This window comes from Lonchura striata, chromosome 14 (genome assembly GCF_046129695.1).
Source record: "Lonchura striata isolate bLonStr1 chromosome 14, bLonStr1.mat, whole genome shotgun sequence".
Taxonomy (NCBI): Eukaryota; Metazoa; Chordata; class Aves; order Passeriformes; family Estrildidae; genus Lonchura; species Lonchura striata.
The window spans coordinates 11,690,769-11,705,780 of NC_134616.1; the positions used below are offsets into that span (position 1 = coordinate 11,690,769).

The window sequence follows — 15,012 nt, forward strand, 5'->3', positions numbered from 1 at the left end:
CAGAAATAGGCCTTCTGGTTTACAACTGTTGTTCCTCTCTGCATACACAACTTGAATGTATTCATACCCATAGTCTGCAAGTGCTGCCCAGAACTGCTCTCAGTCTCATTTTGACTGCTCAAAGCATTTTCAGACTGCAATTATGTGCCCAGTACTGTTCTTCAGCCAAAAAAAACTACAAAAAAGGAAGATCTGTGAATACTGGTATTCACCAGAAACATTTCAGGACTTAAAATGTAACTTTGTTGCTCATTTAGCTTGCGGGTTATTGTTGATTTGGTTTTTTGTAATATCTCCTATACAACAAGGGCACAAAGTCTCTAGTACATCTACAGGTGTAACTACATGTTGATATGTACAATCACATTTCTAAAGTACAGCAGCAGAGCTTGATGCTAAGGAAATTGATATAATTAAATTCAAAGGATTTGAGGACAGGCTAAAGCTAAGCATGTGCTTAAATGCTTTTTTGAATAAGAATTAAGGTTGTTTACTCCTGCTTTGAAGTCCAGCTTGTGATGCTTGTTGATGATACCTACCACATGCAAGATTTAAGGCCTTGCCTTTACTTTCAGACTCACTTAAGATGGAATTTGCAAATGATACATTAGGGAGAGACAAGATGCAGAGTTTTGTTTTCCAGAGAAAGCATAAGCTGCCTTTAAATTCCATACCTTGTCAGAGTGGGGCTGCCCCACAGAGGCAGTGATCCAGGAACTGAGGGCAACCACACAGAGGCACTGACCTGACTAAGGGCTCATCCCAGAGCATCCAGCCAGGTCAGGGCTGGGCTGGAATGGTGCCAGGGGCTGTAAGAGTCCAGTGGTCATTAAGGAAATAAGGGAGGACAAGCCAGGTCCAGGGTCAGGCCAGGAAGCCACTCAACAAGTCAGGAACAGCAAAGACCAGAGCTGAGAACAGTCTGCCTAAAGCCCAGCCTGGGAGAGGAGGGGGCTCTGGGTAGGCAAAGACTCCTGGTATGCCCAGGGCCTGGCACTTCTTCTTGGATTAACATGAGATTTCACCATTTTTATATTTAAAGAAGCCACTGACAGTAAAACACATCTCATGCTAGATGCAAGAACAAGCCTCAGGCTCTCATGCAAATATTTTAGTTGCATGAATTTATTGCTTTTAGAGAACCATTTCTATTGACACAGGAGATACATATATTTACAGTGCATCTTAGTAAGATCCTAACTTACTTAGGCAAAGGATGAGAAGAAATGGTTAATAAGTAGAAAAGAGCAATGGCTTAGTGTTCACTCAATAATACTAAATTGTTATTCACAGATTTCAGGGTGTTTTTCAAAGAAACTGAAGAAATTCAGAGAGAATGAACAAACTGTGCATAAGCCATCCAGCAGGTTGAGATCAGAGAAGCAGATATTTTGGATTTGTTTTGGATCACAGTCTGAACATGGATGATCCATATTGTGTTGTTGCAAAGAAGTATCAGTTGTACCAGGGTATTAAATTTTATATCAACCATGTTCCTTCTTTCTAATGAGTGGAATATCATAGCAAGAAATCAGCGGGTCACCTTATCCATTGCCACAACCTAAAGTAGGATCATATAGATCAGCAAAGTGCTCCAGGTTACACTTAACTCTGGAATTATAATTGTGCAGTTAATCAGCTTCATCATAGTGTCAGCCAGAGCCCAGAAAATATTAATGCTGGCGTAAGACACTGAGGCAGAAAATGAGTAGCAAGGGGAGGAAAGGCAGAGATTATTTATACCAGTATAATGTGCTGAACTATGATTCTACTTGAACTTACTGAACATCTTTTTATTATTTATTTTAAAGTTATTATTTATTTTAAATGTTTCCTGAATGGTCAAAAATGTTTTGAAATGTAATTCTGTGTTCTTCCTCCAGCTTTGCACCACCTGCAAAATTAATAAGAATTTTCTCTGCTCTGTTACGTAAGTTGTTAATAACACAGAGACACAGACTGAAGACAGGTTTTAAAAAAACAGCAATATATCCTTTCCTTTTGTGAGTGAACTATTTCTTGCTTTGAACTACTCCTTGCTATGCAGGAAGTCTTGTACAGACCTCATAATACATTTACTCTTCTGTATTTCTTTAACTTTTTAAAGAAAATATCATGTAAGTGTCATAAACATAATCAAGCCGACAGCAGGCTCTGTCCTATACATAAGGCCTGTTCTCTATTGGAGGAAAAAAATCAAGTTATCTGGTGTGATTTATTTTTGACAGATCCATGTTGACTGCAAGTTTTCTCTGGTTATCATCTAGGTGCTAATAATAGTTTGTGAGGTTTATTTGTCCAAGGATTTTTAAATGAATTTAACATAGTTACACTTAAATTGAGCTGTATTTCTCTGGCTCTATCCCCCCTCTGATAACAGCAATGTACAGTTGCTGCTTCTGTTTTCCCATTTTTCAATTGTCTTTGAAACACGTTCATTAGACTCAAACTGAAAACATTTGGTTCATCTGAGTGTTCTTTGTCTGTTCTTTATCTACTCTGGGCTCAGATAATTTTGTTCTCAGCATCACCAGCTCCAACTATCTGCTTGTGCATGGTCTTTTTTGTAAGTCTAATACAACAGAAACACCAATCCCTTTAGCTGTATTCATAATTTGTTGATAGATTTTCTTCTCTGTTGAGTAGGGAGTTAATAATTTATCTATATCCTTCTTAGTAAAAATATATGTAAAGAGCAGTTTTTATCTGGTAGCTCTTGACAATTCAGTGGTTTTGCAGCAACACCTTTTTTAGTATTTCTTTCTTATTATTAGTGATTTGACCCATCTTCCTTTGCATTTTCTTCATGTGTTTAAGGTCAATAGAGACCTCATGATGTGGCCAGGCTAAGCTTACTGCTATTTCTGTTCTACTCACAATTGGGATAAATGGCCCTTTGAATTATTTTCTAAAGCATCATTCCTTTTCTTAACTCCTTTTTTTAAACTTCCTTCCTATGAGATCTTAATTATTGACTGCTTAAATCTTTAGCTTTCATGACTTGTTTTTATTTAGCTGTTCTCTTTCCTTCCTCTTCAATGGACAAGCTGACATTTTACAAACACTCTTTTTTGTGAGCAAAATGCTGCTCACTTTCATGTTTTCAGACAGCTATTCTTCACTGGCCAGCTCTGAAAAATACACAACAACCCCAAACCAACCAACCAAGCCCTCATGTTCTTGAGGCTAGGCCATATTCTAAAGAAATCACTACATCTGACAACGTAGTGCTGCTCTGATGGAAAGGAGTTTTCACTTCACCAAAGATAACTCAAGAAAGAAGTCAGAGAACCAGACCCCAGACACTGACAAAGGTGAGACAGTGAAATGCAGAGACAAGGTATAAAACTGCTTGGGATTGCTTCTAGCAGCAGTAGCTGCCCTCTTGTATGTGACTGAGGGAGTGGAAGGGGACAGATTTGTCCCAGGTTGTTCATTGGTAGGCCCCTAAGAGACAGTACTCTGTGCTTTGTGAGCAGTCATCCTGTGTTTTAGAAATAGAGCATCTTTTTGAACAGTAATCCTACAGCTTAGAAATAGAGGAAGAAGAAAACTGAAAATATTGGCGTTAATGCTGAATTACTTGAGTATTCAGGCTGTGAAGCAGGGTAGTGCAGCGTGAGTGTGTTGCAGGTATGTGTGTGTCTGGTTAATGGGGGAGGAATTTACAGGAACATCGTGCTGCAGGTTTACATCAACAATAGGTGTTTTAATCAATCAGTAGTGACTGAAAAGCCAGCATTTTGTAGAATTCTTATTAAGCTCAAATTGTGGAAAGAAGTCCTTGAAGATTTTGGAAAAGCCTGGTTGGATCCTTCTTTCCCAAAAAGGGGAGTAATTTCTTCCACAGCAGAATGGCAGTGACATATATCCTCCAGCTTTACAGACCAGGTGTTGCTGCTGCTGTGTCTATATAGAAATAACTTTGGCTCAGCCAGTATTGATATCCAACTGGTCTTTTCAAACTTTTTTGTGGAACTAAGCTTTTATTTTCAATTAATCAGGCTCAACAGTTTGGCCAGTGATGGTGCTGTCCTAGTGCTGTCCTGTGGAGAAGGAAAGCCCTGAAATAATCAGGATGGGGTTGCACGCAGGTAATGTGAAATAAAATCGGTAGGAGACAGCTCTCGGGGATGACCTCACTCTAATTGCCTTGAAAATATCCCCTTAACCTGCTACTCTCTCTGGTTCTCTACGGACCTTGGTCTTTCAGACAGAGTTACATATTTGCAATACAACCTCTTCACAATGCCACAAACCAGGAACCAAACCCGTGCTCCGCTGCACAGGGCACACATGGCAGTAAATCGTCTAAGCACTGACACAAGTGGGGTCTGCGCTCTGTGCAAGGCACTGGGCACGCCTGGCTGCAGGCATCTGCCCATGTCCAGACCGGAGCCCCGCTCTCATTTGTCCTTCCTCGTCCGACCTACCTATATCTGCTTCAACGGCACTTGGAAAACTCGTTTATCGAGTCGAGGTCGCTGCCGTCTGCTCGGCGAACCCGACCGCGCTGACGGGCGCGCAGAGCTGCGCCCGGTCCTTGCCGCCCGCCCGGCCCGTGGCACTGAGGGGACGAACCGCGGGCAGCTGCGAGGAGGAGGAGGAGGAGGAGGAGGAGGAAGGAGGAGGAAGGAGGAGGAGGAGGAGGAAGGGGGGCGAAATCAGGGACAAGAGGCGGGAGGGAGGCGCGGACGGGGAGCGCGCACCCGCCGAGGGAAGGCGGCGAAGGGAGGCGGCGGGGAGCGGAGCGGGGCGGGCGCAGCCGTGCGGGAGGGAGGAGCGGGCGGCGGGCGCAGCCAATTCGGGGGCTCGTCCATTTTTCGGCGTGAGTCAGGCACGTCGGTGGGGTGATGCTGCGGCGCCGGGCAAGGGCCGGGCCAGCCGCGGGGAGCGGCCCGCCCGCTCGGGCCCGCAGTCTCGGCCGTGCCGGCGCTGCCGCCGAGCCTAGCGGCGCTTCCTCCTTCCCGTGCCTCGCCCGGGCCGGCGCCATGGCCGGGGGCGCCGGGCCTGCCGCTCCCTGACAGCCGCCCGCCCGCGGAGGCACGGCGGGGCGGGCTCGGGGGCTGGGTACGGCGCTGGCCGCGGGTAAGGGCAGCCCAGGACGGGGAGGAAGGGGCGAGCGGTGGGCGGCAGAGCCGGGCGGGGAGAGGAGGGGTCCCGGGGAGGGGGTCTGGAGCTGGCAGGCTCCGTGCAGCTGCGGCCTCTGCCTCCCTCAGGCTGCGTGCGGCTCTCCTCCGGGCAGCGGGAGGGACGGGAAGTGCCCGTGCGCCGAGCGGAGCTGCCCGCTGCTCACGGAGCCTGGCCGGGAAGGGCTGCAGCGGCTACTCTTGGCGTTTCGTGCTTCCTCAGCCCGGCAGTGTTCCGGCTTTGATTCCGCCTTGCTCCTACCTGTTCCTGGAGAAGAGGTACCCGCCATGTCTCGCTACAGCCTGCACAACCTCCTGGACTGGATGTACGGCGGGGTGGACCCCAGCTTTGCCGGCAATGGGGGGCCGGAATGCGCCGCCTTTCTCTCCGGCCGGCAGCGCTTGCTGGAGAGTTTGGTCTTCCTCAGCGTGGGCACCGTGGAGATCCTCGTGTCCCTGTGGAAGCTCCGGCAGCAGCATGTCCAGGAGCTGGAGAATCTGCTGCAGCAGCCCCAGACTAAGCAGGAGAGCCTGGGCAAGAACGCGCTGCTGGTGCTGCTCTGCCTCATCTTCGGGCTGGAGGTGGGGTTCAAGTTCGCCACCAGGACTGTCATTTACCTCCTGAATCCCTGCCACGTGGTCACCGTGATGCAGGTAAGGCTTGTGCAGGGTCACCTGGAAGTTTGCTTTTGTGATGCACTTGCAAAGCAGTATTTTTTTTCCCTCCCGTAGTCGGTTTGTGGACTACAAGTGCCTAGCAAAAATACAAATGCCAAGAATGGTATAAATATTTTAAATCATAGGTTTTGGTCAGCTGAATCAAAATTTATAAAAAAGTCCAAATCAGATGAAAAGTGAAATTTGTAGCTATAACTAATGTCCTGAACTCTGGTTGAAAGTGTAAGTAATTAAGGCTTACTCATCACTTGCCTTCACCTGATCCTTGCTTCAAGAATAGAAGGTGCTGTTTTCACTGACAGCAGTGCTAAAATTTGCACCAAATGTAATGAAAACAAGATTAAATGCAAAACCAGCTATATAATTTATGTGCAGCTTTTTCAAGCAAGTGCCTTCTAGGGGTGTGATTATATTTTGTGAAGGTGTTGGAGAAACAAATTACTCATTGTGCAGATACTGTTGGTTTACCTTTCTAATTTTAGAGGCTGAATAGTAAAGAAACAGATGTTACCTGTTTCTCATATGTGGGGTGAACAAACTGATGTGGCCTAATATGTGTGGATAAACCATTTCCTTTTATGACTTGTGGCATGGTTGTTGATGTGTAATCATGTGCAATTTGTATAGACTTCAAAATAATGGATACGTAGACAAACTGTTAATGAACTGGGCTATCTAAAACTTATAAATTGTGTTTGTTAATAGTCCTGTGCATGTACTTAACTATCAGTTTCACTGAGCTCATTAAGGAGTGTTGCAGATGTCAAAAATATTGTTATTTTGCTAATTTTGTACCCTCAACACTGAATAGCTTAAAAACTTCAAGGTCAAGAATTAATTGAAGAATGTCAAAAAGGCTTTCATAAAAGTTGCCATGGTAGCAGTGTCTGTCTAAGATCAATAACAGATACAAATCAGATCAATGCCTATTGGGTCTCCTATTGCAGAATGTGAGGTGATCTGGGCTGAATCTGATCTTGGCAGTTGTTGGATCTGGCACCTGGAGAGCATTTCCTAAAAGGCAGGGAAACATCTTTTCCAGTTGTTCCAGCAGTTTGAGAGATGGGTTTTATTTCAAGGGGTGGGGTGGAGAGGAAAGAAGCTGATACAGCTATATTCAAGACCCTTACAGCAATTAATTTACAGCTCCAGAAATAATAAGTAGGCTATGTAAATTCCTAGGCTGTGATGTAGTGCTTGCTCAGTAATTTACAGCATAGGACACTTCCTTCCCTTGAAGTGATAAGGATTGTTGTGCAGTCAGTCAGCGTTGGGGTGAAGGTGTGCCAGGACTATGTAGAAATAATTTAAATAATATGGCCACATTCTCTTTCTAGGCAGTACTCAATAGTAACTGGGAAATTTTCCTATTAATTCTCTGGAAAAGAGATGAGGATGTATTAGCAGTAGGATTTGAAAATTTAGTTGCCTTTATGTTATGATGTTAATGACAAGTATTCAGATGATTGCTTGCACAGACCTGGGACAGCTCTGTTCACCTCTTTCAATAATGGCTCCTGAAAGGGAGATGGAGTCAATTGAGAATTAAGCTCTGTAGTCAGGCATTGCCATTTCTGAATCTCTTTTGACTAATTGTGAAGTTTTAAAAATAATCCTATGCTAATTACTCACTAGAAATGGTGTTCCAGCATTTGTGATATTGAAAAGGTGAGTTTATTGGCAAAATGTAGAAATCATGCCCCTTTATCCTTAAAACAATGTATTAGAAATAGGCCTAGGCTTAATGTAGAGAAAGAAAATAATAGCAAAACCAGTGGCTCTCAGCAGACAAAGAGTTAGAGCCAAAGATAGTCAGTGACCTCCACCAGCAGACGAGTAACACATAGTTGGAAAACATTGTTTTCCTAGCCTGAGTTTGCTGAGGGCAACAGATTTTCAAGATGAAATATATGAAAATAGAATTTGTCCTTCCCTTCTCTTCTTGTAGTAGTGTGTACATAATCCTGCAGGGTCTAAATAATAGAATGAACAAAGTAGAAGGTGAAGAGATGAAACGTTCTACGACAATCAAGATCACTTCAAAGGGAAGCCAACAGTAGCTGTTGATAAAGGTCTCTTCTTTCACTCTATTTCTGTTTTCATTTTCTTCAGCTGAGACTGTTTCACCTCAGCAACAAACACTCTGGGCTCTGAGCCAAAAATATTTGAAACTGAAAGTTATGTTTCAGGTTTTCCCTGGACAAAAGCAAAATTCCTGCTCTTAAAAGACTTTAGACTAAAATGAGATCAAAGTAAAATGGAAGTTAGATGTGTGTGCATTTGGGCAGACAAAACTGTGTAATACAATGGCTACTGAGTTTTAGAAATGAGTCTGTTCTGACCAGGTGTTTAATTTCTGCCTATCATGCCAACCTGTGTTCAAATCTTTTCATAAGTGGAAAGAACTAGTTTAGATGTGTCATTGCAAGGATGAAGTGTTGATCAAATGAATGTATTTAACTGCCTCAGCAGGTCTCATGGTTAATCAGCTTCCCAGAATTTGTTGCCATCCTGTCATCTGGTTGAATTACTAGAAGCCGTGGCACTCATTTCCTGTTCTGGGTTTTGGCTTCTTGCTTAGCTTTTGGAGGAAGAAGGGTGTTTCTTCAGTGTCATGCATGCAGCATCATTGGGAGAGAAATCCTTCAAGTCTTAAAAAATATGTCTTTTGTAACAAAGGTGAATAGAAACTGGTGTGCTTTTCTTCCAGCTGTGGGGTGGGGATGGGGCTTGTTTGTGCAGCATGGTGTTTACTTAGTGTGTGGTGCAGCAAGGGGAGAAGTCTGTGTAGGAGTTCATACTGAACTCTTTCTTTACATAAAAAAATGGTCTTTGTGATAGTTATTTGAATGCCTCTATTAAAAAAAGAAAACAAGAACAAGTCACAAACCACTCTACTTTTAGGATTGGCAATATGATTGGATTGGTGCTGCTGCAGACCTGACATAAAAGGAAAACATTAAGTCTCTAGGCTGTTCAAAACCTATTTGCCTTTCCATAGCAGGAAACAAAAATCAGCATATGTTTTAGGAGCCAGGTGTTATATTTTCAAGACATTACTTCTTTCTATTATTTTTGGGGACATAATTGTGGTATTGAAATTGGCTATGTGAAGGAAATCTTTAAAGTTTCTGATTGAGCAGCATGAAGAAAGATTCCCTCAAGAGCCAAATACAGCACTATTGATTTCTTTACAAGCTTTGTGAAGGAGATCTTGAGCTGCAGCCAGTGTGCTTGTTGAGAAGTACAGACACAAGTGCTGTGTTCCTGTCTATGAGCATGCTTTAGTGAGGTGAAAGGAAAATGCCACTCTTTGCAATGTCAAACCAAATTACTTGTAACCAATTTTCTTTATCTATTTTGTATTCTTTAAACTTTAATTTTTTATTAGTTGTACTGCTTTGAAAGCAAACCAGTGAGAGATCCCATGTCAGAACTACAATTTAATAGGAACATTAAAATGAAATGCAGTAGTACAAAGGCACTGACAGAATCAGGATACAACCTGGCACTCTGTGGGTCAGGGTGGTGGCAGCAGTCCCACTAAATGGTGGCTGCAGCCCTCCTGCAGTGACAGCTGTGGTTCTGTTGGAGCAGTGATCCTATAAAGGGTGGAGTTTTCCTCTGAAGGCCCAGTGGTGGTGCAGATGGGTCTGGCCTTCCTCTGGGAATCCAGTGGGAACAGGCTGGCTGTGGTGCTCCAAGTCTCAGATTCTATCCAGGTAGGAGTGCTTGGCTCCTCCCCCAGCTGGAACATCTCACCCTGGGATGATGAAACTTTCTCAGTCATGCAGTGAGACACAATGGCCCATTAATAGAAAATATCTCCTGGAGGGAGGATGGGTGGTGGAGGAGATGAAGAGCACTGCCCCACCTGGTTTTAACAGCTGGTAATAGAATACATACTTTTGATTACATCTTGCATTGCAACCTAAGAAGTTACTTTTCAGCCAAACCCCTTGTGTTCATGTAGCAGTTCTTCATTTCACATTTAGTGAAGGAGCAGTTAGAATTTATGAAAAAAAAACTTGTTCCTGTACCCCCATTTTGTAATTTGATACACAGAATTTGCAACTTGGTATTCACAATTAAGGTATCTTAATGCAAATGAGTTAACACAGGTGTCTCTTGATGTCCTGAAGACACCCAGGTGGAGTTAAAAGGCAATTAAGTGTAGACAGGACTCAGAACTAAAATTAGTCTGTATTGCAATAGAGAAATTTGTAACCAAAAAAAAGAAAAAAGTAAGGAAAAAGCCATCTAAATTGGAGGATGTAGGTAACACTGGTAGGGTGATGGAATCTCAAAAGGTCCTTTCCAATCTTAATGATTATGTGATTATGATAATGTATTTCTTTTTAGAATGTTCTTCAGTTTAAAACACTGAAGGTTCTGACTGATCAGTCTGTAGACATTCAAATGGCATGTGTATAATTTTATTGAAACCTTAATGAAGTGGCAGAAACATGACTGCAGTCTAATCTTAAAATGATGGGTTGAACGACAGCCAGTTGTTCTTGTAAACTGTTGTGGATTTTGAACTTTAGTATGTCCAAGCCTTCTTCCAGAATGATGCTTTAATGTCAATCTTAAAATAAATGTTGTAATTCTATTCTATAAAGAGTTTTGCAAAAATAATTTCTCAGTGGTAAATTACAGCTGGTCAGTTATTGTAATTCTCTTCACTGAATTATTTCACTTCAGCCGGTTAAGGACTGACATTTGTTTGGAATAAAGAAAAGTGTGTTTGTAGGAAACATCTGTTTTCCTGGGTTATTGCTTTGGTGATCTTTTTAGGCAAAGAAAAGTGTAAAAAGGAAGCAATAGGTGGAAAGAAGGATAGGTTTCACCTAGTGATTTTGGTCTGATGTTTGCATAAATAAAGTGAGTGCTAAGTGCATCTGCAGCTCAGTAAATACTAAATTCTGTGTTCATTATTTCCAGTTCTGGCTTCTTTAGAGACCTGGATCCTTTCTGTCCTCTGCAAAAGAAGTTACTGCTTTTTGAAACAATGGGCTGTTTTCAGAACTTACATAATAAACAAAGCTTGACTGAATTCTACATCATTTGGGAATATGTACCAAAATATATCTAATTAATTGCTTACTTCCTCTCTTTTTTTTCCTTTAAATTTGTGTACATGGTTCCTATATGCTCTGTAGTATTTGGAAGAATCACTTAAATTGTGTATATTTCTTTATATTCTGTCTCTTCAAAATATTGAATTAAAATAAAAGGGACAAAAATTCCTATGAAAATATATACATTTTTCAAAGTGTAAATCTAGGAACATAAGTCTTTATATAGTTGCAAGTTAACTTGTGATGGTTTTCCTTACAGCTGATGGCTAGAGAGGAAATTCATGCTGGTGTATGGTGAAAAAGGGCAGATGAAGAAGAATTAAAGCACTGACAGCACCAGTGCTTCTTGGTGGCAAGCCTCATTTCTTGCAAAGGAGAGCATTTTCCTTCCAGGAGGCTGATAGCAGCCTCAGGGACACAGATAGGAAGTGACAGCTCAGGGACAATCCATCAGCTCCTTTATCCCCAGTCTGCAGGGCTCCAGAACCATTGGGCTGGCCTTCAGAACACCAGGACATGCTTGGATAGCTTAATCTGCCCCTGGTTCCCTGAACTGTCATGTTTTTTCTTAATTGTTACTTTTGTCTTAATTTGTTTTATTTGTATTATTTTTAAGCAATTATTTTGTTGTGTTTAAAAACACAATCAGCTGGAGTATAGAAGCTTTTACTGATACTGCAATTATTGTAATAATTACATATAGGACTGAGGAAAAGCTTTTTTGTGATAGCTTTAACACTGGATATACTTTGTTCCACCATTGTGTTTACTTTTAGTCAATCCCAGCATATAGTAGAGAAATGGGGAAGTATTAGTATGAGGCAAGGCAGGGTTTCTTGGTCAGATATAAGAGTAATTTTTTGTTTAGTATAAAGAAGATAGCAAATGTGTCCTAAGGCTGTGATTCAGTTTTCTTTGTTTGAAGTGATTATGGACCACCCTTTTCAATTTAACAAGATTTGGCCTGTGATGCTTTAATCTAAGCTTTAGTCCAGGTGTCAGGAACCACAGGAACACATCATGATGCTGGTGGATGTTCTAGATCAGGAATTGGAGTCCAAAGCTCTAAGTGAAGCCTTTGTTTTGAAGTTGCTAGAATTTAGAAATACTGATGTGCTTCAGGCTGTAATGCATTCTTAGATAATTCTCTCTTTTATTCTGAATATTTTAGGAGAAAAGAACATAAAAAGTAGGGAGTTGACAATGGGTATCTTGCTCTCTAAGCAGGAGTAGGAACTGGATGATTGGAAACTGTGGATGAAAAAGCTTAGCTTTCTCTGACCCCAAATATTTACACTGTTATCATCTAAAGTCCACTAGATGAATGATTAGGTAACCAGATATTGGTTTGTTTTGATGAGATCATCACAGATTTAAAGCAAATATCAGTCAAAGTGTGACTTGTATAGTTTGAGGAACATATTAGGGAGATAGAGGCCTCTCTTTGTTTCTTTTTTCTTCTATTTAGATTTTTTTTCAGAACAGAGCTTTCAGTGTACTATCCAGTGTTATGATGTATTGCTGTTGGCTATATATTTTTAGGATGGATTTTTAAATCTTATTTGGTAGTTTCACACACCATTCCATGTAGGTTGTTTGCTGGTAACTTAGACTGATATTTCAGGAGTAGCTCCCTGAGGCCACCAAGATTTCAGTGGAGTGGTGAATGAAAACAGCAGCAGTACCAACACTGGACACCTTATAAATTCCAGATGTCTTTCATCTCATGATTTCCAGGCTAAGAAGCCCTTGTTTGCTGTCAGTGGTGCCAGTGCCAGGTGCTGAGTTTTACCTAGGGGGCTGTACACCAGCCACATCCCCTGCAGCAGTCTGACCCCTGTCTGTGTGCACCAGGAACAAATCCTGTGCCACCAGTTTGGAACCTGCAGAGTGTAATGGGACTCGTGTTTCTGGTGGCACTTCCTCAGGGCTTTGGATTGATGTGGTGAGGGTTTGTTTATTCAGATGGCCAAGTAATTAGTGTCAAGCAAATTTAATGGTTTGTAATACTTTGTTGGTTAGTGAAATGCCAGCTTGAACTATCAGGAATACAATGTTGTATGCTGTAGCTTTTTATAGATTGTGTTACTATTTAATTGGTAAGAATCATCTGTAGTAAGGCTGTTGGTTACTTATTGTCTTGTGTTTTTAAAGACTAAGAATTTCTGTTGTAAAATCCTACAAAATAAGGAATTTCAAACTGTGACAAGAAAAGGTGTTGGTGGCTCAGAGTGGAGTTGGTCTTTTCTATGATGATTTTGCTTTTGTAGAAAACCAACACAAAACATCCTGCTCAGGGGGAAAAGTAACAAAAGGGAATATACACATGAGAATCTTCTTGTGAACTCATGTGTCACTGGCAGAGGGAGATGCAAGTTAATCTAAATTTTCAGTGTAAATTAAATTTTCTTAAGAAATTGGAATTAGGATTTTTTTTTTTAATTCAGCCTCTTTGTTCTTTTACCTCAGATATATTTTTAATTGTCAGGTTTTGTATAAGCACTGATTTAAGAATGGGAAATCAAGTAACCCACTACTAGTGAAGGGCTGGTGCAGATAGTAATTAGAGATAAAGGAAAAGTAATTTCAGTGACTTCTGAAATACTAATTCCTAAGGTGTGACAGCTAATGCTAATGCACTCATAGAAAGACCTGAGTCATGTGTTAATAATTAATCCTGAACTATGAGAAGTCTAGAAATCTTTCACCTAAGACTCTAGAAGGAAGAAGCTGAATATGGGTTTGCTGATTAAACAAACTAAGCCTGTGGAAGGGGAGACTAACCTAGAATGTCCCAATGGACATGTCTCATTTACAATGCATTAGATTGTAGAGGATGGAAGCTGTTCAGCTTGCTACACATCTTCCATCCCTGGGTAGAACTGGGAAGCTGGAGGGTGGAACCAGGGACAAGCAGCTCATTGTGTTCCAGAGTCCAGTTTTTGTTACACACAAACTACTTTTATTGTAGTATTTCTTAATGCTGCCAGCAGTTTTGCTTTGGATCATGAGTATCCTTACCACTAATTTACCATAGGACACATTAATCCCTGAACCTGTCTGACAGCTGCAGTGAGGCAGCAGTGATTTTTATGCTAAAATATTGAATACATTCAACTTGCTCCTATTTAGCAATTAGAATGTAACATCTTTTGGTATATTTTCTTTTTTTTTCCCAGATTTAGCAGTCTGAACTTGTCAAACCACAGACCAGATTTTTAATTTTTATTTAAATTCTCTTTTAGAAGGCAAGTGATGGCTTTTAAGTGATAGCTGTTCTATGCTGACTTGATAGTTTGTACAGAAAGAAATGCTGACTCAAAGCTGCATGCTGGAGTTGTTAAAGGATTGCTTTCTGATAAATGATAGAATGATTGTTTTGAACTTAATTAAAAATAAATTTTAGAGTTGATTGACAAAATCTTTCACATCTCTTAAATTGTCCATCTGCTTGGATCTTCCTTGCCTTATTGTAAAGGGAAAACAGATGATTTTCACAAGTACAGTAAAGTACACTTAAGCTTACCACCCTGAGGTAAGTGTACTTCACTACATCTTAGCCTTTTAAACATACCTTTTAATCTCTTCTGCTCTGGAGAGTACTTTGATCAACCTAGCAGAGTGAAAATATTTATTTCAATGCAGATTTATTAAAGCTTATCTCTATCTCAACCTTGGGTCCTCAAGGTTGAAGTGAACTTCTGTGGATTAACCAGTGTTAGGAGATACTCTGCATTTTACTGCCTGAGAACAGTTGTAGAATCTTCTGGTCCTGTGCTTCTGCTTCTTCAGCCATCCTGGCTCTCAGTATTATCCCCATCTAGGACTTCTTATCTCTGCATTTCTTCAATGCCACACACAATTTTGTACTTCCTCTTTCTCCTGCATCCATGTGCCTGCAGTCTTTTGCAGATATTGATCCCTGTGTGGAGGATGGTTTGTAACTTTTTTTTTTTTTGGCAGTGGAAGGGAAAGGCAGTGTTCAGAACTAATCTCATAATCCAGCCTATCAGGCAATGTATATTTTGTAGTTAATTTTTCCCATCTAAAATAGTTAATTTTGTCTGTTTGGGGCTAATTCTTTTGTTATTTCATCTGTAAGGTGACGGAAGAAGAGGGGATCT

At 41.3% G+C, this 15,012-nt stretch overlaps 1 protein-coding gene across 2 annotated transcripts in view; it reads left to right on the forward strand.

Moving 5' to 3' along the window:
• The first annotated feature begins 4,972 nt into the window (after window positions 1–4,972).
• The window catches only part of TMEM164 (transmembrane protein 164), a 34,863-nt gene continuing 24,823 nt past the window's right edge, over window positions 4,973–15,012 (forward strand). The window contains exons 1-2 of one of the 2 annotated variants that reach the window (XM_021547860.2): window positions 4,973–5,088; window positions 5,353–5,783. In XM_021547860.2, coding sequence (XP_021403535.1) covers window positions 5,418–5,783 — 366 coding nt within the window. In that variant the 5' untranslated portion in view covers window positions 4,973–5,088; window positions 5,353–5,417. Of the gene's footprint in view, window positions 5,089–5,258; window positions 5,784–15,012 lie in introns of those variants that run through there. The other variant, XM_021547861.2, reaches the window with a different exon arrangement.